This window comes from Oncorhynchus tshawytscha, linkage group LG05, assembly GCF_018296145.1.
Source record: "Oncorhynchus tshawytscha isolate Ot180627B linkage group LG05, Otsh_v2.0, whole genome shotgun sequence".
Classification (NCBI taxonomy): Eukaryota; Metazoa; Chordata; class Actinopteri; order Salmoniformes; family Salmonidae; genus Oncorhynchus; species Oncorhynchus tshawytscha.
Genome location: NC_056433.1, coordinates 24,054,177 through 24,079,645, shown reverse-complemented (window position 1 = coordinate 24,079,645; position 25,469 = coordinate 24,054,177). Strand labels below are relative to the sequence as shown.

Genomic DNA, 25,469 nt, shown 5'->3' with positions numbered 1-25,469 from the left:
TTGGTGTATGAGGCGACAGAGAAAGGAGGTTGTTGTGGTGGCGTTTGTCTTACACGTCAAAACAAGCTTGGCAAGAGAACACACACATTCCACAATATACTGTAGGTAAGTAGTAATCACCAGAATGGTGCAATTGTTTGGTTATTGAATAAAGTTGCAGCCTGCGCTGACCTCGTTCTTAAGTTCCTGGGAGAGTTGTTCAGCCTGGTCCAGAGGGAAGCCTGGGACCAGCTCTGTGGTGAGGACGGCGTTGCTGCTCAGCTCATCTATTACATCTGGCACGTAGAAGAACGGGTGGTCTTTCAGCAGCTCCCTGTACCAATCACATATATGCAACACTCGTCAGACACAGGTACAACAACATACAGCTCTGAAAACTACTGCTGGATAAGTCAGCAATTAGGACTAAACGGGAGTATATGTACATTATTTGTGACAAAGATTCACGGGATCTTTAGTTTGCAAATAGCTTTATAGTCCTACTATGTGAGTTTAAAATATCAGTGCAGTGTAGGGCTCCCGAGTGGCGCAGCGGTCTAAGGCACTGCATCTCTGTCCAAGAGGTGTCACTACAGTCCCTGGTTAGATTCCAGGCTGTATCACATCCGGCCGTGATTGGGAGTCCCATAGGGTGGTGCACAATTGGCCCGGGGTAGGACGTCATTGTAAATAAGAATCTGTTCTTATGACTTGCCTAGTTAAATAAAAGGTTAAATAAAAATAAATAAAAATCAGTGAGTGTCCTCAACAACAGCTCATTGCATCGCCACAATCCCTCAAATAACCCTCCAGAGTCTACACTAACTCCATGTGCTTGGGCTGTAGAAATCACTGTTTAATGGGGAGGGTGAACCATGTACTGTATGACTATGCATAGAAGGGAGAGGTGTCACTGTCCACGGTCAAGGTGAAAAGCATATGTCATCCACAGCTGGTGTGTACTGCGTGTGTAACAGGAGCCCCCGCTCTGGACATAAACCCTCACCCTGCCTGCCCGTCAACAGATCATGGAGCGAGGACATGAGGAGAGGGCATGCAGAGGGAGTGCTTGTTGTCTCCTTGTATTATTTCTAGTATGTCTAAATTTAAAAGCTGGCTGCAAGCCAAATGGTGCACCTTCATATCGAAACCTAATGCTCCCCAGAGGGCTAGAGCGGCTATTCTTAGCCCCTGAAGGCCAACTTCATCCAAAATAGAGCAATTGTACCCCCTTCACTTTTCATTTCAGGAGCAGAGCAGTGACTTAGGTTAGATGATGAAAGTAGTTACAGGGAGGTGGTCTTTAAGAAGGAGCACATCTTGTTGTTTTCATTACTCACTTGAATTTCTTGGCACATTTGGCCTCTCTTATGTAATCACATTCCAGCGCCAGCTCTCTGCTCATCACCTCAATCAAATGCTCAGGGAAGAGACCTGTACAGAATTCAAACAGAGGGAGAGGGGGGGGTTGATAATAATTTATCTTCCATGTAGAGGATGTGTGCTCCAATCATTCCTGGCTCAGTGGAAGCCCTGACTGATGGGAACGAGTCACCCTACCGAGGATCAATGATGGTCTCTCTCTGCTGTCTGTGACACTGCATGTGTGTGTGAGCAGGATCGGAACAGGATAATAGTGTTTGCTTATAGGGAGGGGGGGCTGGAAAATCCCCATTATTCTGAGCCATGTCATACATGTGATTGGACTATGTCATGCTATCTCAGTTGTGTATAGTTTGAGCCCATAAATAACAAATTCAATCCTTCCAGGGGTCGTCACCTTCAGGCAGCGCATTGCTCATGGTGAGGAGGGTCATCAGGTTATTGACGTCACTGTCGATGCTCTTAGCCACTCCGGGGTACTGCATGGGACAAACAGCATGATAAAACAACCATGTCTACCAGTTTGACATAAACCTGCCCTGACGTGAAGACAAAACACTGCCATGACATTGTATATGGGACATGCTAATGGAGCACTTAGCTCCCTTGTCTATATACAATTTGAGATAAACCTATACAGTTTATAACAACAAACATGCTTTCCATGCTGTAGGTCTTTTGACTGGTGAACATGTGGGAAGAGCTTACTCTAATACAATTTAGATAAACAATACTGAGTTGACACGCAAGATTCCCATGTGCTTAAAAAGTTGAATACATTTAAAAAAAGAGTTTGATTTCTTCTTGAAAAGACGAGCACTGCCTTAAATGCAGCCATGAGAACAGCAGAAAAGCGAATGCTGGTGGTCACTGCTGACATTCAACATCGGTCATCTCTACACTGTGGACCTCTACAATGTGACTATGCAAGATACCTTTAATGAGGTTGGAAAAAGCCTCTACTGTGTGCGTTAATGTGACCTTGTACTACTACCAGGGGATTATTTAGGAGGGTGCAACGTTACATTTCCATCTGAACGTTCTGTATTGTTTCTAAATATAGTTTGTCATATAGAGTAGGGAATCATGTCCGCTCAGCTCTATTCCTTACATTTCTATCTGTAGCTCCAGAAGAAGCAGCAGCAGGTTTCTCTATCTCACCTGGATCTTCATGGCCACCTCCTTGCCGTTCTTCATTTTAGCCAGATGGACCTGTCCAATGGAGGCCGCAGCAAACGGCCGCTCCTCAAACGACTCCAGCTTGTCCCTCCAGTTAGGGCCCAGGTCGTTGTTGATGGACTTCTGCAGGGACAGGAACACAACCACTCATAAACCACTGGCAGCTCCCTCAACAGTGTGTGTCACAGAGATGGGAGTTAGTTTTCAGTTATGGACCCTCATTAATTGACTGGGGTTCAACAGATCTAATCGTAATCTGTTTTTCACTTGTCTTACTGACTGACTAATGATTCAGAGAGCTGCGCGATACTCATTTGTTTTCCAGTACCTCTTTCTAGCAAGAGGCTAAAGGACTAGTCAGGGGAGGGGGGGCTTAAGAGCAGGTTATTAAAGGTGAAACCTTACCGTCATCTGTTTGATGGGCATGAAGTCTGCACTCTGTCTCACACGCTCAAAGATCTTGGCCAGCTGGGGGTTGATGAAGGCATCATCTGAAGGAGACGGACAGAGGAGAGAGATCAAAGTGAATGACTGATCAAAGAGCTTGGCCAGCTGGGGGTTGATGAAGGCATCATCTGAAGGCGACGGACAGAGGAGAGAGATCAAAGTGAATGACTGATCAAAGATCTTGGTCAGCTGGGGGTTGATGAAGGCATCATCTGAAGGCGACGGACAGAGGAGAGAGATCAAAGTGAATGACTGATCAAAGATCTTGGCATCATCTGAAGGAGACGGACAGCTGGGGATCTTGATGAAGGCATCATCTGAAGGAGACGGACAGAGGAGAGAGATCAAAGTGAATGACTGATCAAAGATCTTGGCCAGCTGGGGGTTGATGAAGGCATCATCTGAAGGACAAAGTGAATGACTGATCAAAGATCTTGGCCAGCTGGGGGTTGATGAAGGCATCATCTGAAGGCGACGGACAGAGGAGAGAGATCAAAGTGAATGACTGATCAAAGCAGAGTCAGCCTGACATCAACAGTCAGAACAAAACATGAGACAAGCCATGTTGTTCCTGTCTGTCAACCTGTTCATTACACTATGCACCAATACAGGACATAAAATCGCAGGTCTTAATCGCAGTATCCTATTCAGTTCAACATGTTGAGTAATGAAAGAACAATCACAGGACTCAAAATCACCTTTAAACCCTTAGTGCCTCTGGGCCTTTATCACAGTTCAATCACAGAGATTAAGTCCTCGCCAGTGTTCACTAAACGTCTCTGGGAGGCCAACACATTTGGCACAGCAACAATCTTCACATAGCTTTAGCTGGCAGTGCCTTAAAACGGTCCCTCAAATGTATTATAGCAACAACGATGACTTTGCATTTTAACCAAAACAACGTGGTGGGAGCTGGGTTGCAGAGCATTGTGGGAAAGATCTATAACCGGGTCACCATTCCGACAACAAGTGGAAAAAGGCAGCAGAGGAGAATGGCACCTCAAACAGATGAAATAGAACCCAAAACACAGTGGTCAGAGGGGACCTGAGGTCTTTGCTTTCTGATACTAATGGGGTAGATACTCCTGCCAGACCCGGCTGATTGTGAGTGAGGGCGTCTTTAGTATTTAGTTAAGCAGAACACATTTAAGAGTCGGCTGCACTTAATAAATGGAGGGATCAACTGAAGTAATAGTGATTTGACCTTTGTCTTACTGTAAATTACAGTGATTATCATCATGTGTGTTTGTCCTAACTTGCATGAGGACTGCTGAACAGACACGTTTTTCTGTTATGATTAGACAGCCATTGATATATGCAACAACCTTCCTAGAATACCAAGCCAGTTTGAAAACCAGTTTTATCATTCAACACGTTTTAGAACAAAGGACATTAGCCTAGACACTATCAGTTTACATAGGGAAATATCAGCGGAAATATCAGAGGACGATCACTTCAAACTCAAAAGGTCGCAGTTCTGACATAGTTGGTGGCTTATTTTTAGCCCTGGCAATGCCTTGGCTGTTGCTGTCCATCAATAGTAAATTTGGTACCCATCACACAACTGACATGGGAATGGCGGGAGAATGCCATTTATTTATTTAACCTTTATTTAACCAGGCAAGTCAATTAAGAACAAATTCTTATTTACAATGACGGCCTAGGAACAGTGGGTTAAACTGCCTTGTTCGGGGGCAGAACGACAGATTTTGACCTCCTCAGCTTGGGGATTCGATCCAGCAACCTTTCGGCTACTGACCCAACACTCTAACCACTAGGCTACCTTCCACCCCCATTGCCCTGTGCATTGAGTTGCATTAATCTTATGCTGGGTCTGTGACACTGTTTACCAGCTAGCTGGAGCAGTTAGAAACCCTTTCTCCCCTATATCCTACACATTACAATGCTCAGGATTGTGATCATCTCCATGGTGACCATGCAGACCTATAGGCAGGCTTGGCTGGATAGCGACTACTCAAATTAGGGGCTTGAGGGGTAAGCTTCCCTCTAAAGCTGTACCTGCGTGCCAAATTTAGAGCACTAATCTGACTCAGCGCCAGGCAGCGCTATGAGAGAGGTAACCGCTTTGCGTGCCAACACTCAGAAGGGCGGGCAAGGCTGTGTGCAGGGGGCAATCTATTTTTAAAATCAGAACCCCACTCACATTCCCAAAAACAAACAACCCAGCCCAGATAGACAAGCAGACAAGTTGGCAAGCTAGGAGGCCATTAAAAAGTCAATGTCAAGGGCAACACAGCAGGGTCCAGCCAGGCTAAAATAAGTGTTGTGTGTTGATGTGATCTGACCAGAGGTGTGGTGAACTGGGAGATGCATGAATAGATAGATGCCAGTGAGGTGGGAGAGGCCAGAAATAACTGATCTACAGAGGCTGGAAGGAGGCCCAGTAGAGGTTATGAAGATGACTCATGAGTGCTGTGACACTAGGGATAAGGGTCATGAAGCCTGCCACGCTGCAGCACAGTAGACACAGCTGAAGAGGGCAGTAAACAGAGGGAATGGCCCAGACACAAATAAAACACACAGGATCAAGGTTTGCCAGTAGTCACCTTGAATGCTGAGCATCTGGCCCAGTTTGAGTGCGGCTCCGCGGACCTTGCACAGCGTCCTGACGATCCGCTCTGCGTTAGCCTCTGATAGGAACGGACTAGAGTCCAGAACGGCCTTCTTGTCAGCTGAGGGGAGAAATAACAGTCAGCTCTATGCTAAACTCCAAGGTTGGAGTAGAAAATGTAGTTGTAGTGATTATCCTGGTGAGAGGCAAACTAATGTTGAATCTCATGGGTTTTGTGGATAGATCGTGCAGGTCTGGCTTAAGGGAGATAATGCTTTCATAAATAGCATCTAACGGCAACACTATTTACTCAAACCAGTAGTGATTCCTGACTGAGGAGAAGGCCTAATGCGGTGAGAGAAGTGTCACTTCCACACTATTGATACTCTCTCAAGACATAGTAGAGAACACCAGCGCTCTTCCTGACACCCTGTCCAGAGCACCCCATTCCCATCTATCAGAGACAACTAAAACGTGTTTACTAGAAGACTGCCGAGACGTGAATTGTGAATGTCTTTCCTGACAGTACTGTACAGTTTGTTTCATCCATATTCTGTTATTGTATCAGCTTGTACGATACAACATATTCACTATAGAAAACTGGGCATTTTCATAAACCAACGGACTTGATTAAAAGCAGGCTAAAAAAGATCTCTTCCCGTCCTAGGCAGCGTTTTGTGTAGCAGAACCAGTCTGTCTGGTTTGAAGCCCCCAGATGCCCTCAAGCAGGGAGAGAGGCACGCCTGCCAGGCAGCCCAGGTGGAGTGAGGGGGAGAATGTGTGTCAGTGGGCCACACTGTGACATCAACAGCAGGAGCAGTGCGTATTAAGGCTTTATGAGCAGAAGGAGATTTTAAAAAAGGACTAACTTCAGGCACAATGCTGCTACTCTGTCTGCTGCTACTCTGTTTCCCCCCAGAGCGCTCTTCATTAGCAGAACTTTAGAGAGCAGTACACTGGATAAAGAGTAGACTAAAGTCCCCCACCGTAGATCAAGATTTTTTTCTTATGTGCTCTGATGACAAACTCTACTCCACCACTACATACTCGCTCTGTATTGTGCAGAAATGGTGCTCATTATAGAATGAATGTGTGCTTGAATACCATCTATGACTTATCAAGTTTGACTCATCAATCGGGATGATTTCTGATTAATCCAAGGAGTTAAGGTTGATCTCAATTTAAAGCCGTAGATTCAATGTACTGTATCTCTTCCTGGGTTTTAAAGGAGACAATGAGCACAGTTACATGCACACAATAATATGACTATTGTTGATAGTCAGACTAATATAATAGTATGTTTAAAACGTTTACATGCTTTGCAAGAAAAACGATTTCCCTAATAATCCTCGTTACATGGACACATCTGAAATCAGGCTACCTGACAAGACTTTTGATAAATGCAGAAAATTGCCAAACCATGTGATTTTTTTTGGCGAAGCCTATTTGATTTGGAGTTTGGACATATAAAGTTTGCATGGGGATGCGTACTTTTAGTATTGATGCGTACTTTTAGTTTTTACAAACTAATTTCACTCGCGCAAAAGAGGGATGCAGGCGCTACCGGTGCTGACACATGGGCAGATCAAATACACCACTGGAACACCCATTAAGTGGTTTACATGTCCTAATAATTCAAAAGAAAAACCAGGTGTTGTAATCGGCACATGCTTACTTCGATTATGACCTCACGCCGATTAGGATAAGCAGAGTAAGGTGTTTCTGTGACTATTACATAGTCTGCCTACCGCCATAATAAGTTTAATATCAAATTATTACTGTGCATGTAAATACACTCAATGAGTACATTTATAATAATAAACAGTAATAATTCAATAGTAAAACAGAGTATGGCGGTAGGCAGACTATGTAATAGTCATAGAAACACCTTACTCTGCTTATCTTAAAATCGGCAGAAGGTCAACATTGAAGTAAGAATACGCCTATTTAAAACACCTGGTATTCTGAGCAATCTTTCAAATGATTAGGACATGTAAACACCCTAGTCGCCGTTTCAGCGGTGGATTTGATCTGGGCATGTGCCAGCACCAGCAAGCCTCCCTCTAGCGTGAGGAGTTCAGAACAACAGAATGTATGTGTTTTAGAAGTCGTTTTCACACACACATTGAAATCAGAATCAAACATTGCTTCCCAAAAATAAAAAGGTCACTGTGGTAGAACGTTTATTTTGATTGGTGATTTTCTGCCTTTATCATAGTACCATCAGGTAGCCGGATTTCAGACGCATCCATGTAAAAAATTATTATTAGGGAAATCATTCTTCTTGCAAAGCATTATATTAATCTGATTATTCACAATAAAATTGCATTATTGTGTGCATGTATCCGTACTAATTGGCTCTGTGAATGGTTCTATAATGTCCATCTCCCCTGCACTAGATTAGACTGCTAAACCACCACTTATTTTTTGTAATCGCGAAGACCACACTCATCAACTGAGCCCAACTACAGTAGAGTCTAGGAACTATAGCCTAGTGTGTTCAACTACAATTAATTATGATAGGAATTATTATGCCTCTGCATATCTGTATAGGTGACGTATGTCCAATGCATGCAAATTAAATAGGTTACAATGTAATTCTTAGATGAATTAAATCATGTCAGACATGTCGAAGGGGCATTGCCTGCATGTTACTGCTGGGTAAGTGTCTAGTACGTGAGTGTGCATGCTTGTACACGTAATGTGAAACATAAGCCTGTTTCCAGTTACCATAGAAATCAGTTTATGTTAAACAGTTACCGTTTTCCTCACTTGGCCTCATACTCTTCTTGGCTACCTCAGCCAGCGCTCCAAAGCCCAGCCCTACAGCAAGACCTGTAGACACAACCCACAGTGTTAACAATCACACAACAATCCATCCTGAGATAACATGATGTTAAGATCTGGGTCATTCAGTAGGGTACAATGTACGGGACGTTCAGATAGAAATATTTTGTGTAGAACAGACATGGTTCTCTGTCATGTAGCGTAAGGAATCATATCAGTTTTATATACAGTGCCTTGCGAAAGTATTCGGCCCCCTTGAACTTTACGACCTTTTGCCACATTTCAGGCTTCAAATATAAAGATATAAAACTGTATTTTTTTGTGAAGAATCATTAATTATAATTCATTTTGCACGCCCAATTTTTCAGTTTTTGATATGTTAAAAAAGTTTGAAATATCCAATAAATGTCGTTCCACTTCATGATTGTGTCCCACTTGTTGTTGATTCTTCACAAAAAAATACAGTTTTATATCTATGTTTGAAGCCTGAAATGTGGCAAAAGGTCGCAAAGTTCAAGGGGGCCGAATACTTTCGCAAGGCACTGTACGTAGGGTGTCCAATCAAAAATGCTAATTTTGACAGATGGGTAAAATCATGTTAAATGTGCATTCGGAAAGTATTCAGACCCCTTCTCTTTTCATTCTAAAATGGAATACTTTAAAAAAAAGCCAATCTACACATATTACCTCAATGAAGAAGCGAAAAAAGGTTGACATTTTTGCACATTTAAAATTAAAAACAGTAATACCTTATTTACATAAGTATTCAGACCCTTTGCTATGAAACTCGAAATTGAGCTGAGGTGCATGCTGCTTCCATTGATCATCCTTGAGATGTTTCTACAACTTGGGAGTCCACCTGTGGTAAATTCAATTGATCGGACATGATTTGTAAAGGCACGCACCTGTCTATAGAAGGTCCCACAGTTGACAGTGAATGTCAGAGCAAAAACCAAGCCATGAGGTCGAAAGAATTGTCCGTAGAGAAATGTACAGAGAGAGATCCTTTATGAAAACCTGCTCCAGGGTGCTCAGGAACTCAGACTGGCTCACCTTCCAACAGGACAACGACCCTAAGCACACAGCCAAGACAACGCAGGAGTGGCTTCGGGACAAGTCTCTGAATGTCCTTTCGTGGCCCAACCAGAACCAGCAATTGAACCCGATCTAACATCTTTGGAGAGACCTGAAAATAGCCGTGCAGCGACTCCCCATCCAACCTGACAGAGCTTGAGAGGATCTGCACAAAAGAATGGGAGAAACTCCCCAAATACAGGAGTGCCAAGTTTGTAGAGTCATACTCAAGAAGACTAGAGGCTGTAATCTCTGCCAAAGGTGTTTCAACAAAGTACTGAATAAAAGTGTCTAAATACTTAGGTAAATGTGATATTTCATTTTTAATACATTTGCAAAAATGTCTAAAAACCTGTTTTTGCTTTGTCATTATGGGGTATTGTGTGTAGATTGATGAGGGGGGGGGAAATGTTGAACTCATCTTCTCGAATCCGAAGGACATAAAACAATAGAGGAAAGACTGATATCGATTTTGAGACATGGCATTAATTCCAATTATTTTTCGAAGATTTCTAGCAAAAACAAGAGTATCTGTGAAATGTCAATGGGACACTGAGCGTATACCAAGCTTTTAACATGTAATACAACTCGTTTCATGGCAATCTTGCGACCTGCGGAAACAACTTTGAAGACGACGACCACAAAATGCACAATCCTCAAAAGCTGTCACGAGAAACCTGCACCGCTATGTCAAAAGAGCTTATTATTGGATGTATTAGGTTAATTAGGTTATGACATCTGACTTTTAGGATATAATGTTAATGATATGTTAGAGAAAGACCCCACTGAACGATTCAGAACATTTACAATCATATGTCTTGGTAAAATGTATTTAATAACATAAGGAAGTGAAATTTCATCACCAAAGAGCATTTTCGGACACTGGGCAGACACCCAACTATACGTTATTTCTGTCTACAACATCCCGATGATTGTGCCCTCCTTAAGGCAAACCAGCCTTTGATATGTACATTGATATGTACTTATTTTCCATATTGTACAGAACATCCCAGGTACACCTATAAATTGCTTCCCACAGCCTTTTGCTTCCCCATGATACATCAGTCAGGTCAAATCAGTTCCTGGTAGCTCATAAGACATTCACTTATGCCACTCTAGTCTATTTAAGACACTGATGGAGTTCAGTTCAGACTTTCAGTTACATACAGATGTTATCTTAAGAAATTAACAGAAGTTTAGTATAAATAAACATGTAGAAGGTATTTTTGGTGTCGGTGATTATTTTACCTTTTTTTTAATAATAGTCATCTATTAAGTAATCACCCCTTTTCCTCTTTGGATAGCACATCTAAAATCAAATCACAACAGCTAACTAACAGTGAAATGCTTACTTACAGGCCCCTCATCAACAATGCAGAGAGAAAGAAAAGAGAAGTAATAGAAAAGTAATAATGAATACATAATGAGAAACGATAACTTGGCTATAAGCATTGTGTACCAGTACCGAGTCGATGGGCATGAACAAACAAAATCCCTTTGCGATTCATTCTGGCATAGTTCTCTACTTTCTAGTCAATAAGCAAGTAGGAAAGTGGGCACAGAAAAATAATGTGTCACTGTGCTGAGAATATGGGGGGCATCCATATCTACAGCACAGAATGAAGATCACAGCTCATTGGCTCATTCCACAGCATTTAAATGTTCATCAATAGTGCTGAGTTCAGAACATTTTATACCACAACTCACATGGCACAGAAACAAGCTTGGGCACAGGCCAGGCAGTTCAGCCTTCCTACACTACACTAGTATGTTATATAACTCCACCGTGAAGTAATACTTCCATAAGAAATCACTGCGCACAAACCAGCTGAGGACTCCCCTGAAATGCTGTTAAGTTAAAAGTGGTGGACGAGCGTGCACCATTTGAACCAGTGACTTTTGATAGATATCCAAAACAAGTCCAGTCTTGTCCCCTTCAGCCAGCCGTACCTGTGCTCCCAAACACCACTGTGTGTAGTGTGTAATCTTGTCAATGATTGAGTAGCACTTCCTACATTGGAGAGATCCCTAAGGGTTGTTGTCAGGACACAACTGATTATATATATATATATATATATATATATATATAAAATATATTATATATATATATATAAAATATATAAAATATATATATATAAAATATAATATATATAAAATATAATATATATAAAATATAATATATATAAAATATAATATAATATAATATATATATATATATATATATATATATTCAAATCTGGCTTCAGATATTTATAGCAACCGATTTCTTCACAAACGTTACGTTGTCCTCTAAATAAATCAAAGCAACACATTCAGGAAGCTTCACCATGATATCAGGATATCTTGTTTACACCCATAGACCCCCTCAGGATTGCTCCTTTCTTGGTAAACTGCATCCAATCATAGCTCAACTTCCTGAGCAGTAGCTGACTAAGTCCTTCTGTCAGTTAAGTCAAAGAATCCTGCAGAAATTCAAAGGGGTGACACTGAGTTGTGCCATCAGCTCCTGACACTGTCATACTCAAAGCTGCAGGCTCACCCTGATCACCTTACAGAAATAGAGAGTTTTGTTTATGGCAAAAAATAGATGGCGTGTTTAGGACATGACAACAACAGCGGGGCCTGGGGGTTCATAAAAAGACAACTGGTCAGACAACTTCTGAACATCCTGCTAACTTCAGCGGTAAGACGACAATCTCTCCATGGAAGCATCCATGTGTGGTGTTTCCTGAAGCATCATGAGTACATGTCAAAGGGAACTGAAACTCAGAGAGCATGGTGTTAATTTATGTATCCATAATCCAACCCACAATAACAACCAGGAGAGAACAGAACAGGAAACCTGCTTGGCTTGGTGTTCTCTCACATTGGTACACCAACTAACAGACATCAGGAACTGGATAGCCTGTCAGCAACTCTATCTCAACGTGTGGTCAGTTGATGGTCAGTCCTCAGGGAACAGTATAGCACTTTTCCCCTGGAGGAGCGGGCCCTGGGCTCGGTTGCCAGCCTACCAGGTATCCCCCTGAGCCATGATGGGGAGGGAGAGCAGACCAATAAGGCTCCAGAGTGCTGGACTGACAGGTGTCCGTCTATCGAGACCCACATCACTCAAATGCCCCCAAACCCGGCAACCCTGATTTCCAGCTGAATAATGCAGTGATCCGTCAGCAGATCCCTCTCCGAGACCCGCCCCACCCCCCCAACCTTCTATGATGCTTGTGGTAGTGCGGTGCCCTGACAGAGAGAGAATGCCGGAGCTGGCTCTGTAATGTATACAGAAGGTGCCAGGGCCATGTATGGACCGAGAGTAAACAGGTGCACCTAAGTGGCTTTCCTCTCGCTTGTGTATCGGCTCGCTGCGTGGATCTGATAAACTCCCAAACAGCCACAAAATGTGCAGCATGCTGGCAGAGAGATGGATGACCCAGGCCGGGGCAGGCCAGGGCCGGCTGTCGGTCCAGATCCCAGAGATCAGCTGTACCCAGGCCAGGATATCAGCTAGAGATGCTGCTCACATTAATCCCACTACCTCCCTTTATCATAACATGAGCTCTGACTCATTCAGCCTCTGCTGCCTACATTTGTAGTGCTCTGTCCTCCTCCTGTTCAGTCACAGACCAAGGTGGTGGGACGCTCAGATATCATAGTGCTTACATGACAGAGAGCTCGTTGCATCCCATCTACAGCTGTAGTAGATGGAATACTGTACACACCCACAGCATATATTTATACTCCAGACTCCAACATTGCTCATCCTAATATTTCTATATTTCTTCATCCCATTCTTTGACTTTTGAATTTGTGTGTATTATTGTGTACTCTTAGATATTACTGCACTGTTGGAGCTAGGAACACAATAATTGTGCTACATCCGCAATACCATCTGCTAAATGTGTATGTGACCAATACAATTTGATCTTCTCAACACCATATCAATACATCCTATCCATCTACAGGTAACCAAATAAAACTGCCTTTGATGACATAAAACACTGCTAAAACCATGAAAATAAATATCATTCACACTGAGAAAAAACAGGAGCTTTAAGCTAGTGTAGTACAGGTCAGATTGATAACAGTAAAGGTGTCTCTCTGAAGAGGCAGAAGCTAACTGGCACTAGCAGACTAGTTAAGAACTCCCTAATAGCTAATCTGCAGACTGCTTTGCAGGCCAAAGTGCAGATTAACCTCCAGGCCTCAATCTGTCCCTTTGGCTGTCAAGGGAAGAGGACAGGTCTCAGAGAACTCACTAACAACCCTAAACCACAACTTATACATTACAGGAGCATGCACAGAGCATCTAGAACTCAACACAAAATGCACAGAATGGGATTGATTGACACCAACATCTGTTCACACCGTAGTCACAACACTCTAGACAACTAACCTTCACATCACCTAGCTCTGTCCAGTCACCCTAGAATTCTGGAAAGAAACAATACAAACTCTCCACCCTCTTGGGTCACCGCATTCAAATCTCCCTGTCTCTCTGCCTTCTTGGAGAGCTCTCATCATCGACCATCCCCCCTTAACGACATAAGAGGGTTCAAAAATACATGCTCTAATTGTAAATATTGACACTGGTTACAGCAATGATGGTCACTAAACATTTTTGGGTACTAGAGAAGGTTTGGCGTGTGTTGATCAGTTGTACAATACTTTTCCTTTAATGTGATGTTTGGATGAAATTAAAAGGGGGATAAAAGGTGAGCTCAAGCAAGAAACAAAGATGAAATAAAGCACTATTTCTGTCACTATTCTGATGTCACCAAATCAATATTCCCAAGTTACGAGGATCAAATTCTTAACACTCACAGCAATGTAGTCAACAGCAACATGTTACTGATCCAATAAAATGTTCAGTACCTTCCCCTCCTGAAAATAACAACATAATACACTTGACATTTGTAAGAGCACAGTAGAAACCAAAATAATGTGTAGCCTTACCTCCAAAATTGGCCAGTCTCCCTAACCGTGTCACGGGTACCTTTCTCTCTCGTGCCCTCTCACTGAGCTAAAACAGAGACAGAACAACACAATGGTAGACAAGATACACACTCAGCACATCTCGGAGTCACAGGTAACAGTGAGATGAGGTGTAGATGTACCATTTGTTTGTGTGGTTTCTCGTTCCTCTTGGCCTCCCTGGCCTTCTCCATGTCCTCGGCCGTGAGGCCCCCAATCCCCGAGCGGTCCTGGTGATAGGAGCGGTAGACGCTATAGGATCGGTAGGAACGGATCTGTCCTGAGAACTGGCTGCTGGGGTCCTTGTAGCCATCAAAGAGCTTGGATTTGACTGAGACCTGGCCATTGTATGTCCCGCTGGTCCCTCCGTCTGCGCTCTCTGTCCTCTCCGATGAGAAGCCCCCCTCATCCCGGAACCCTGACCCCGCGTGTTCCCCACTGTCCATGTTGCTTCCTTCTGCTCCAGAGAAGTCATACTTGCTGTCCATGTCTGCTGGGAAGTCATCAGACGCACTCTGCTGCTGCTGCCCACCAAACTCCTTAAACAGATACACAGAAGTGAAAGGGGTCAGTGAGGAGCTTGGTGTGGTTTCACTGGTATGGATAGGGCCAGAGATTTTCTTGACCGGGAAAAACTCAGCCCAAGATATTTCCAGGTCATCTGATAAAAATTTAAATGAATAAATGTATAAATCTGATCTCAAGTCAAACTGTATTTACATCCCAGCATGCTTTGCTTTGTGGGGGTTTAGTTCTCCATTGTACTATTCCGATCAAATAACTCAGCCATGATAATATTCCAAAACTCTATGAATCAACCTTTTGTTGCGCTTACTCTAAATTAGACTAGGCACAAAAGAAGGATAGGAAGCTATTTGACACTGAAGCTCTGTCATCCATTTTAGATCTGGCTACTGGAGGTATTGTCTGACAATGAAAAATACAGAATCTTTGTAACAATCACAGTTCTCCACTACCCCCATTCATCTCCTACTGTGCCCACCTGCATCTTCTGCATGGCTACTCCCATGCTCTGGGCCATGGCCTGGGCTCCTCCATTACGCAGGGTGTTGGCCTGAGTCTCCATGATGGCCTGGCTCAGCTTGGTCAAGCCACGCATCACCAACATCATGTCGCCAGCCATGATGGTCTCCCTCACACCTAGAACAGAGACGTGGAAAGATTACATGAAAGGGGGTTACATAAAGCAGACAGTATGTATATACATGCAACAGTCTGAGGCTAGATGTACTGAAAGTAGTCGTGCTGAAAAGTCTTCTTGTAGAATCTAAGACAAACCTTCATAACAGTAAATGTCAATTCAATAGTGAATATAACAGCGTGACAAAGGGAAATGACATTAATCATACTGGTGGAATGAAAATCGTGTACGGTCACCAATGGCCTATCGGAGGACGTGAAAGTCACACCACTACAGGCCATTGGCAGAGGTTTAAGTCTCACATGCTAATAGCCAGCTATCAGGTCAGCACTGCTGTCAGTCAACATCTAGAGTGCCTGGTCGGGCAGGCAGCAAAACACAGCTGTTATCAACGCTCATCACAGCCAAGACAACCTCGCAAAGGTTAAACATGTTTTCACTCAAGGGAACAAACATTTAGGTAAGGACTTCCAACGCCAGGGCTACACCGGGAATAATAGGTGTTACGTTACAACAAACATGAGCATGTTTCAGCTTTACAGCAAGATTATCTGGAAGGAAACAAGAAGGCTTCGCATGGAAAGTACCCTTGCCTGGCTCTTAGTGCCGGACCATATTATTCATTATTTTGAGCTATATTGTAGAGTCATATATCGTCCAGCAGTGAGTGAAATATAGAAAGGCCACTGAAAAGTATAATATCTGCCCTTTTCAAATCTCATTGCTGCAAATGACAAAACTGGGCTGACCTTAAAGGTCGGACGCTGCAATCTATCTCAATATCATTTCTGGGTAACAATTAAGTACCTTAACTTTCTGTGATTGAAAATCAAATTAAATGATGGTTGGTTGACACAGCAGAAATAAGTATTCAATGTTAAATGTATTCTTATTGGTTGGTTGAAGTTACATACAGTGCATTCGGAAAGTATTCAGCCCCTTTCACTTTTTCCACATTGTTACGTTAAAATGGATTCAAAAATAATAATAGTACATTCCCAATCTACAATACCCCATAATGACAAAGCAAAAACAGGGTGATAAACATTTTTGCAAATGTACATTAAAAAAACAAATACCTTATTTACATAAATATTCAAACCCTTTGCTATGAAGCTCGAAAGAGCTCAGGTGCATCCTGTTTCCATTGATCATCCTTCTACAACTTGATTGGCGTCCACTTGTGGTAAATTCAATTGATTGGACATGATTTGGAAAGGCACACAGCTGTCTGTATAAGGTCCCACAGTTGACAGTGCATGTCAATGCAAAAACCAAGCCATGAGGTCGAAGGAATTTTCCGTAGCGCTCAGAGACGGGATTGTGTTGAGGCACAGATCTGGGGAAGGATACCAACATTTCTTTGCAGTATTGAAGGTACAAGAACACAGTGGCCTCAATCATTCTTAAATGGAAGAAGTTTTGAACCACCAAGACTCTAGAGCTGGCAGCGCGACCAAACTGAGCCATCAAGAGAAGGGCCTTGGTCAGGGACAATACCAAGAACCCAATGGTCACACTGACAAGCGCTCCAGAGTTCCTCTGTGGAGATGGGAGAACCTTCCAGAAGCACAACCATCTCTGCAGCACTCCACCAATCAGCCTTTTATGGTAGAGCGGCCAGACGGAAGCCGCTCCTCAGTAAAAAGCACGACCAAAAGGGCACCTAAAGGACTCTCATACCATGAGAAACAAGATTCTCTGGTCTGATTAAAACAAGCTTCAACTATTTGGCCTGAATTCCAAGCGTCATGTCTGGAGGAAACCAGTCACTGCTCATCACCTAGCCAATACCATCCCTACAGTGAAGCATGGTGGTGGCAGCATCATCATGATGTGGGGATGTTTTTCAACAGCAGGGACTGGGAGACTAGTCATGATCGAGGGAAAGATGAACGGTGCAAAGTAGAGAGAGATCCTTGATGAAAATCTTTTCCAAAGCACTCAGGATCTCAGACTGGTTCACCTTCCAACAGGACAACGACCCTAAGCACACAGCCAAGACAATGCAGGAGTGGCTTCGGGACAAGTCTCTGAATGTCCTTGAGTGGCCCAGCCAGAGCCCGGACATGAACCTGACCTGAAAATAACTGTGCAGCGACGCTTCCCATCCAACCTGACAAAGCTTGAGGGGATCTGCAGAGAAGAAATGGGAGAAACTCCCCTAATACAGGTGTGCCAAGCTGTGTAAAGGGTTTGAATAATTATGTAAATGTAATATTTCAGTTAATTTTTTACACATTTGCAAACATTTCTAAAAAGCAGTTTTTGTTTTTCCATTATGTAGGTAGTGTGTGTAGACTGCTCAGGAAAACAAAACAATTTAATCAATTTTAGAATAAGGCTGTAACGTAACAAAATGTGAAAAAAGTGAAGGGGTCTGGATACTTTCCGAATGCACTGTATCATTAACATATTATGCAATTGGTCATGCTTTCTGATTGGCAGAGATCGTGAATGTAAACTCCCCAGTCTGATTTTGACATGCAAGCTAGGTCACGCTCCGAAATACTGTTCACTACTTTCATATTTAAAATGTGTACGAGTTCACTATCTACATGTCCTGATGTGTGCGCGCACAGACAGGATTTTTTAAGTTCAGCTCATGAAACATGGGACCAACACTTTACACGCATTAGCTCCCTGCTAATTCAGTTATTTCCATGCTAACAGACAAATCCTGAATCTACAGCCATCAACATACTATCGTCCTGCACATCTTTTTTTCATTGTACATTCTCTCCAATTTCATGATATCCAATTGGTAGTTACAGTCGTGTCATCGCTTCAACTCCCCTATGAACTCGGGAGAGGCAAAGGTCGATAGCATGTGTCCTCCAAAACACGACCCCGACAAGCCTCACTGCTTCTTGACGCACTGCTTGCTTAACCCGGAAGCTAGCTGCACCAATGTGTCGGAGGAAACCATCCAACTGACGACAAAGTCAGCTTGCACAGGAGTCACTAGAGCACGATGGGACAAGGCTAGCCAAACCCTCCCATAACCCGGACGACTCTGGGCCAATTGTGTGGGGCCTCATGGGTCTCACGGTCAGCCGGCTGTGACACAGCCTAGGATCCAACCCGGGGCTATAGTGACCCTTACGCACGGCGATGCAATGCCTTAGATCACTGTGCCACTCGGGAGTCCTGCACATTAACATGCTTCATTGTGTCTGTCGTCAGGTACTTATTACATTTATTGTATTTAGTACTATTTGTGTCATTGTTATGATGTTTGACTTCAAAATACCCCGTCTGATATTGACATGCAAGTGACGACTCACTAATGTACAGCCATCAACAGACGGTTGTCCTGCACATTTAATGTGGTTCCTTGTGTCTATCGTCAGAGTAAACTACCAATCAACTGGGCTCACTGGCTGAACAGTCCTTTCTTTAAAAACACAATGCAAGAGAGGTACGAAGTACGATAAGATCTGCTACATTAGCAAAGAGAAATTTCTCAATAAATAATTTTGCTAGGACTGTCTGGTTGTTGTTTTAGCAAATTTATTGAAAATGAAAAACAGAAATCTCATTTACACACACACACACACACTCACACACACACACACACACACACACACACACACACACACACACGTCAATACTTTATAGAAGCACCTTTGGCAGCGAGTACAGTTGAGTCTTTCTAGGTGTCTAAGAGCTTGCCACACCTGCATTGTGCAACATTTGCCCATTATTCTTTTCAAAATGTTTCAACCGCTGTCAAATTGGTTGTTGATCATAACTAGCCTCTTTGGCCAGCGACCCACCTCGACAACATCCGGTGAAATTGCAGAGCGACAAATTCAAATGACAGAAATAGTAATAATAAACATTCATGAAAATACAAGTGTTATACATTGGTTAAAAGATTAACTTCTTGTTAATCCAGCTGCTTTGTCAGATTTCAAAAAGGCTTTATGGCGAAGCATAACATGCGATTATCTGAGGACTGCGCCCTGCACACAAAAGCACACAAACATTTTCCAACCAAGCAGAGGAGTCACGAAAGTCAGAAATAGCAGTAAAATAAATCACTTACCTTTGAAGATCTTCATCTGGTTGCAATCACAAAGGTCCCAGCTACATAACAAATGGTCCTACTGTTCGATAAAGTCCTTCTTTATATCCCAAAAACTCAGTTTTGTTGGCTCGTTTTGTTCAGTAATCCACTGGCTCAAAGGCGGTCAAAACATGCAGACAAATACATCCTAATAGTACCGGTAAAGTTTGTCGAAACATGTCAAACGATGTTTATAACTAATCCTCAGGGTGTCAATTATCTAAATAATCAATAATATTTCAAACGGACAATAGCGTATTCAATAGAAAGGAAAAAGAACGAAAGGTGCGCACACAGTCACGTGCGCAAACCAGTACTGCATGATTCCCAAGTCACCTGACCAAAAGGTATTTTTCTTCATCGTTTTTCAGAAAACAAGCTTGAAACCATGTCTAAAGACTGTTGACATCTAGTGAAAGCCATAGGAACTGCAATCTGGGCCCTAACCCATTACACCATCAATAGGCATTCAATGGAAAACCACTCACATAAAAAAAAATCCCACTTCCTGGATGGATTTTCCTTGGTTTTTCGCCTGCCATATCAGTTCTGTTATACTCACATTATTTTAACAGTTTTAGAAACTTCAGAGTGTTTTCTATCCAATGCTACCAAGTATATGCATATCCTAGCTTCTGGGCCTGAGTAACAGGAAGTTTACTTTGGGCACGTCATTCATCCGAATTTCCTAATACTGCCCCCTATACTTTCTAAAGGCACTGTACACAATTTCATTTCAAGGACACCCTCACTCCGAGATTTTAAATCTGGAAACAAGGTCACCACCATAACTTGGCCTCATTCATTTGGCAACAGAGTATCTACTGCTCACTAGCCAGACAGACTTCCCCTGTACTCAAAAATCACACAAACCACCCATTAGAGGTCGACCGATTATGATTTTTCAACGCCGATACCGATTATTGGAGGACCAAAAAAGTTGATAGATTTTTTAAAATCAGATGATTTTTATATATACAGTTGAAGTCAGACGTTCACATACACTTAGATTGGAGTCATTAAAACTCATTTTTAAACCACTCCACAAATGTCTTGTTAATAACCTCTTGCGTCGACCTGAGATGCAGACGTCCCATCTAGGCATCTGGAAATGCAAATGCACTACGCCAAATGCTAATAGCACTCGTTAAAACTCAAACGTTCATCAAAACACACATGCAGGGCACTGAATTAAAGCTACACTTGTTGTGAATCTAGCCAACAAGTCAGATTATTAAAATGCTTTTCTGCGAAATCATGAGAAGCATGAGAAGCTATTATCTGATAGCATGCAACACCCCGAAATACCTGAAGGCGACGTAAACAAAAGAATTAGCGTAGCCGGCGCTACACAAATAGCAGAAATAAAATATAAAAAACTTTCATTACCTTGGACGAGCTTCTTTGTTGGCACTCCTATATGTCCCATAAACATCACTATTGGGTCTTTTTTTAGATTAAATCGGTCCATATATACCCAAAATATCCATCTATGGAAACTGTGTGATTCAGAAAAAAGTTTCAAAACGCTACGTCATTTTTTAAAATTAAAAAAGTCGACGATAAACTTTCACAAAACACTTCGAAATACTTTTGTAATCCAACTTTAGGTATTAGTAAACGTTAATAATCTATCAAATTGATCACGAGGCGATGTGTATTCAATAGCTCCACGCTTTCAAATCATCTTCCAAAATCTCTCTTCCAAAACTTCCTGTCGGAGACCGGATGGAAAGTGGTCTCTCTTCCTCGTTTGACCAAGAAACAACGAGAAGGCAATTGACAAGAGTGGTGACATCGTGTGGAAGCTGTAGGACTTGCAATCTCGGCCCTATTTAATTTCGTGCCCCTTGAACAATACATGCAAGTGGCGCATGGATATTTTTTTCAGTTTTCAGTGATCAGTTTTTCTTGCGCTTTTCGATGAAACAGACGCTCTGTTATAGTCACAGCGGTGATTTAACCAGTTTTAGAAACGTGAGAGTGTTTTCTATCCACACATACTAATCATATGGATATACTATATTCCTGGCATGAGTAGCAGGATGCCGAAATGTTGCGCGATTTTTAACAGAATGTTCGAAAAAGTAGAGGGTCGACTTAAGAGGTTTTAACAATCTACAGGTTTTGGTAAGTCGGTTAGGACATCTACTTTGTGCATGACAAGTAATTTTCCCAACAATTATTTAGAGACAGATTATTTCACTGGATCACAATTCCTGTGGGTCAGAAGTTTACATACATTAAGTTGACTGTACCATTAAACAGCTTGGAAAATTCCAGAAAATAGTGTGACTTCAGGCTAATTTTCATAATTTATCAGAAGTTGAGTCAATTGGAGGTGTACCTGTGGATGTATTTCAAGGCCTATCTTCAAACTCAGTGCATCTTTGCTTGACATCATGGTAAAATCTAAAGGAATCAGCCAAGACCTCAGAAAAAAACTGTAGACCTCCAAGTCTGGATCATCCTTGGGAGCAACTTCCAAACGCCTGAAGGTACCGCGTTCATCTGTACAAACAATAGTACGCAAGTATAAACACCATGGGACCACGCTGCCGTCATACCACTCAGGAAGGAGACGTGTTCTGTCTCCTAGAGATGAACATATTTTAGTGTGAAAAGTGCAAATCAATCCAAGAACAACAGTAAAGGACCTTGTGAAGATGCTGAAGGAAACAAGTAGAAAAGTATCTATATCCACAGTAAAACGAGTCGACATAACCTGAAAGGCCGCTCAGCAAGGAAGAAGCCACTGCTCCAAAACCGCCATCATTTTTTTTTTAAAGCCAGACTACAGTTTGCAATTGCACATGGGGACATTGTACTTTTTGGAGAAATGTCCTCTGGTCTGATGAAACAAAAATAGAACTGTTTGGCCATAATGACCATCGTTATGTTTGGAGGGGAGGCTTGCAAGCCGAATAACACCATCCCAACCGTGAAGCACGGGGGTGGCAGCATCATGTTGTGGGGGTGCTATGCTGCAGGAGGGACTGGTGCACTTCACAAAATAGATGGCACATGAGAAAGGAAAATGTGGATATATTGAAGCAACATCTCAAGACATCAGTCAGGAAGTTAAAGCTTGGTCGCAAATGGGTCTTCCAAATGGACAATGACCCCAGGCATACTTCCAGAGTTGTGGCTTAAGGACAAAATGGCTTAAGGACCAAAGTCAGGGTATTGGAGTGGCCATCACAAAGCCCTGACCTCAATCCTATCGAAAATGTGGGTAGAAATGAAAAAGCTTGTGCAAGCAAGGAGGCCTACAAACCTGACTCTGACGCCATAAAAAAGCCAGACTATGGTTTGCAACTGCACATGGGGACAAAGATCATACTTTTTGGAGAAATGTCCTCTGGTCTGATGAAACAAAAATTGAACTGTTTGGCCATAATGACCATTGTTATGTTTGGAGAAAAAGGGGGAGGCTTGCAAGCCGAAGAACACCATCCTAACCGTGACGCACAGGGGTGGCAGCATCATGTTGTGGGGGTGCTTTGCTGCAGGAGGGACTGGTGCACTTCACAAAACAGATGCCAGGAAAATTATCTGGATATATTGAAGCAACATCTCAAGACATCAGTCAGGAAGTTAAAGCTTGGTCGCAATGGGTCTTCCAAATGAACAATTACCCCAAGCATACTTCCAAGTTGTGGCAAAAGGACAACAAAGTCATGGTATTGGAGTGGCCATCACAAAGCCCTGACCTCAATCCTATAGAAAATGTGTGGGCAGAACTGAAAAAGCATGTGCGAGCAAGGAGGCCTACAAACCTGACTCAGATACACCAGCTCTGTCAGAAGGAATGGGCCAAAATTCACCAAACTTATTGTGGGAAGCTTGTGGAAGGCTACCCAAAACATTTGACCCAAGTCAAACTATTTAAAAGGCAATGCTACTAAATACTAATTGAGTGTATGTAAATTTCTGACCCACTGGGAATGTGATGAAAGAAATACAAGCTGAAATAAATCACTCTACACTATTATTCTGACATTTCACATTCTTAAAATAAAGTGGTGAGCCAAACTGACCTAAAACAGGGAATGTTGACTAGGATTAAATGTCAGGAATTGGCTAAGGTGTACGTAAACTTCCGACTTCAACTTTGTGTGTGTGTGTATTTAATATTTGTAATAATGACAATTGCAACAATACTGAATGAACACTTATTTTAACTTAATATAATACATAAATAAAATATATTTAGTCTCAAATAAATAATGAAACATGCTCTATTTGGTTTAAATAATGCAAAAACAGTGTTGGAGCAGAAAGTAAAAGCGCAATATGTGCCATGTAAAAAAGCTACCGTTTAAGTTCCTTGCTCAGAACATATGAAAGCTGGTGGTTCAATATTCCCAGTTAAGAAGTTTTAGGTTGTAGTTATTGGAATTATCAACTATTTCTCTCTATACCATTTGTATTTCATCTACCTTTGACTATTGGATGTTCTAATAGGCACTTTAGTACTGCCAGCCTAATCTCAGGAGTTGATAGGCTTGAAGTCATAAACAGCGCTGTGCCTTAAGCATTGCTGAGAGCTGCTGGCAAATGCAGTAAAGTGCTGTTTGAATGAATGCTTATGAGCCTGCTGCTCCCTACCACCAATCAACAAGACTGCTCTATCAAATCATAGACTTAATTATGATAAAACACAGAAATATGAGCCTTTGGTCATTAATATGGTCAAATCTGGAAACTATCATTTAGAAAACAAAGCATTTATTCTTTCAGTGAAATACGAAACCGTTACGTATTTTATCGAATGGGTGGCAACCCTAAGTCTAAATATTGCTGTTACATTGCACAACCTTCAATGTTATGTCATAATTACGTAAAATTCTGGCAAATTAGTTTGCTATGAGCCAGGTGGCCCAAACTGTTGCATATACCCTGACTCTGCGTGCAATGAACGCAAGAGAAGTGACACAATTTGCCTCGTTAATATTGCCTGCAAACATTAATTTCTTTGAACCAAATATGCAGGTTTAAAAAATATATACTTCTGTGTATTGATTTTAAGAAAGGCATTGATGTTTATGGTTAGGTACATTCGTGCAACGATTGTGCTTTTGTTAAATCGTCACCCGATTGGCTTAGTAGGCTTTGATTCGATGGTAAATTAACAGGCACCGCATTGATTATATCCAACGCAGGACAAGCTAGTTAACCTAGTAATATCATCAATTAACCATGTGTACTTAACTAGTGATTGTGAAAATGTATTGTTTTTTATAAGTTTAATGCTAGCTAGCAACTTACATTGGCTCCTTGCTGCACTCGCGTAACAGGTGGTCAGCCTGTTACGCAGTTTCCTCGTAGAATGCAATGTAATTGTTATGAAAACTTGAAATCGGCCCTAATTAACTGGCCATGCCAATTAAATCGGTCGACCTCTAACACAGGCTGCTCTGCTCCAGATAAAATCTCCCAAAATGACTTTCTGGCTGGCACTAAAATAATCCTACCTTTTGCTGCTCAGATCTGACCCCGACTCTCACATCTGTACATGACGAATAAAACAACAAAATGGAGGAAAGTGTAGAATTACAATGCACAGGCATGTAATGTATGTGTGTATGTGTCTATGTGTGTGTGTGTGTGTGCGACCGCACGTGCTTAGGGGATGTGGGGATGATTTGAGACGACTGCAGTGCATGTGAGGCTTGTTTAGTATGCATGTGATTGGCACACCCTTCTCCTAACTCAATAAGTACAAGTCTAGTCTGGGTTGCATTAACTGTTCTGTATCTCTGGTTCTCCACAGTGAGGCTACCTTTTGAGATCAGATACAGTAATAGGAACCATAACTGAGCCATGAGTTCCTTATGAGTTCC

The 25,469-nt window shown here is 42.2% G+C and overlaps 1 protein-coding gene across 2 annotated transcripts in view; it reads right to left on the bottom strand.

Annotated features, from left to right (window-relative positions):
• coq8aa (coenzyme Q8A, genome duplicate a) overlaps positions 1-25,469 on the bottom strand; it is a 32,037-nt gene that overhangs the window by 2,164 nt on the left and 4,404 nt on the right. The window contains exons 2-11 of one of the 2 annotated variants that reach the window (XM_024420404.2): positions 15,393-15,550; positions 14,533-14,928; positions 14,372-14,438; positions 8,321-8,395; positions 5,556-5,681; positions 2,947-3,032; positions 2,524-2,664; positions 1,760-1,841; positions 1,320-1,413; positions 172-313 (exon numbers count right to left, since the gene is read on the bottom strand). In XM_024420404.2, the coding sequence (XP_024276172.2) occupies positions 172-313; positions 1,320-1,413; positions 1,760-1,841; positions 2,524-2,664; positions 2,947-3,032; positions 5,556-5,681; positions 8,321-8,395; positions 14,372-14,438; positions 14,533-14,928; positions 15,393-15,533 (1,350 nt within the window). In that variant the 5' untranslated portion in view covers positions 15,534-15,550. The remainder of the gene's footprint in view (positions 1-171; positions 314-1,319; positions 1,414-1,759; positions 1,842-2,523; positions 2,665-2,946; positions 3,033-5,555; positions 5,682-8,320; positions 8,396-14,371; positions 14,439-14,532; positions 14,929-15,392; positions 15,551-25,469) is intronic. The other variant, XM_042321713.1, reaches the window with a different exon arrangement.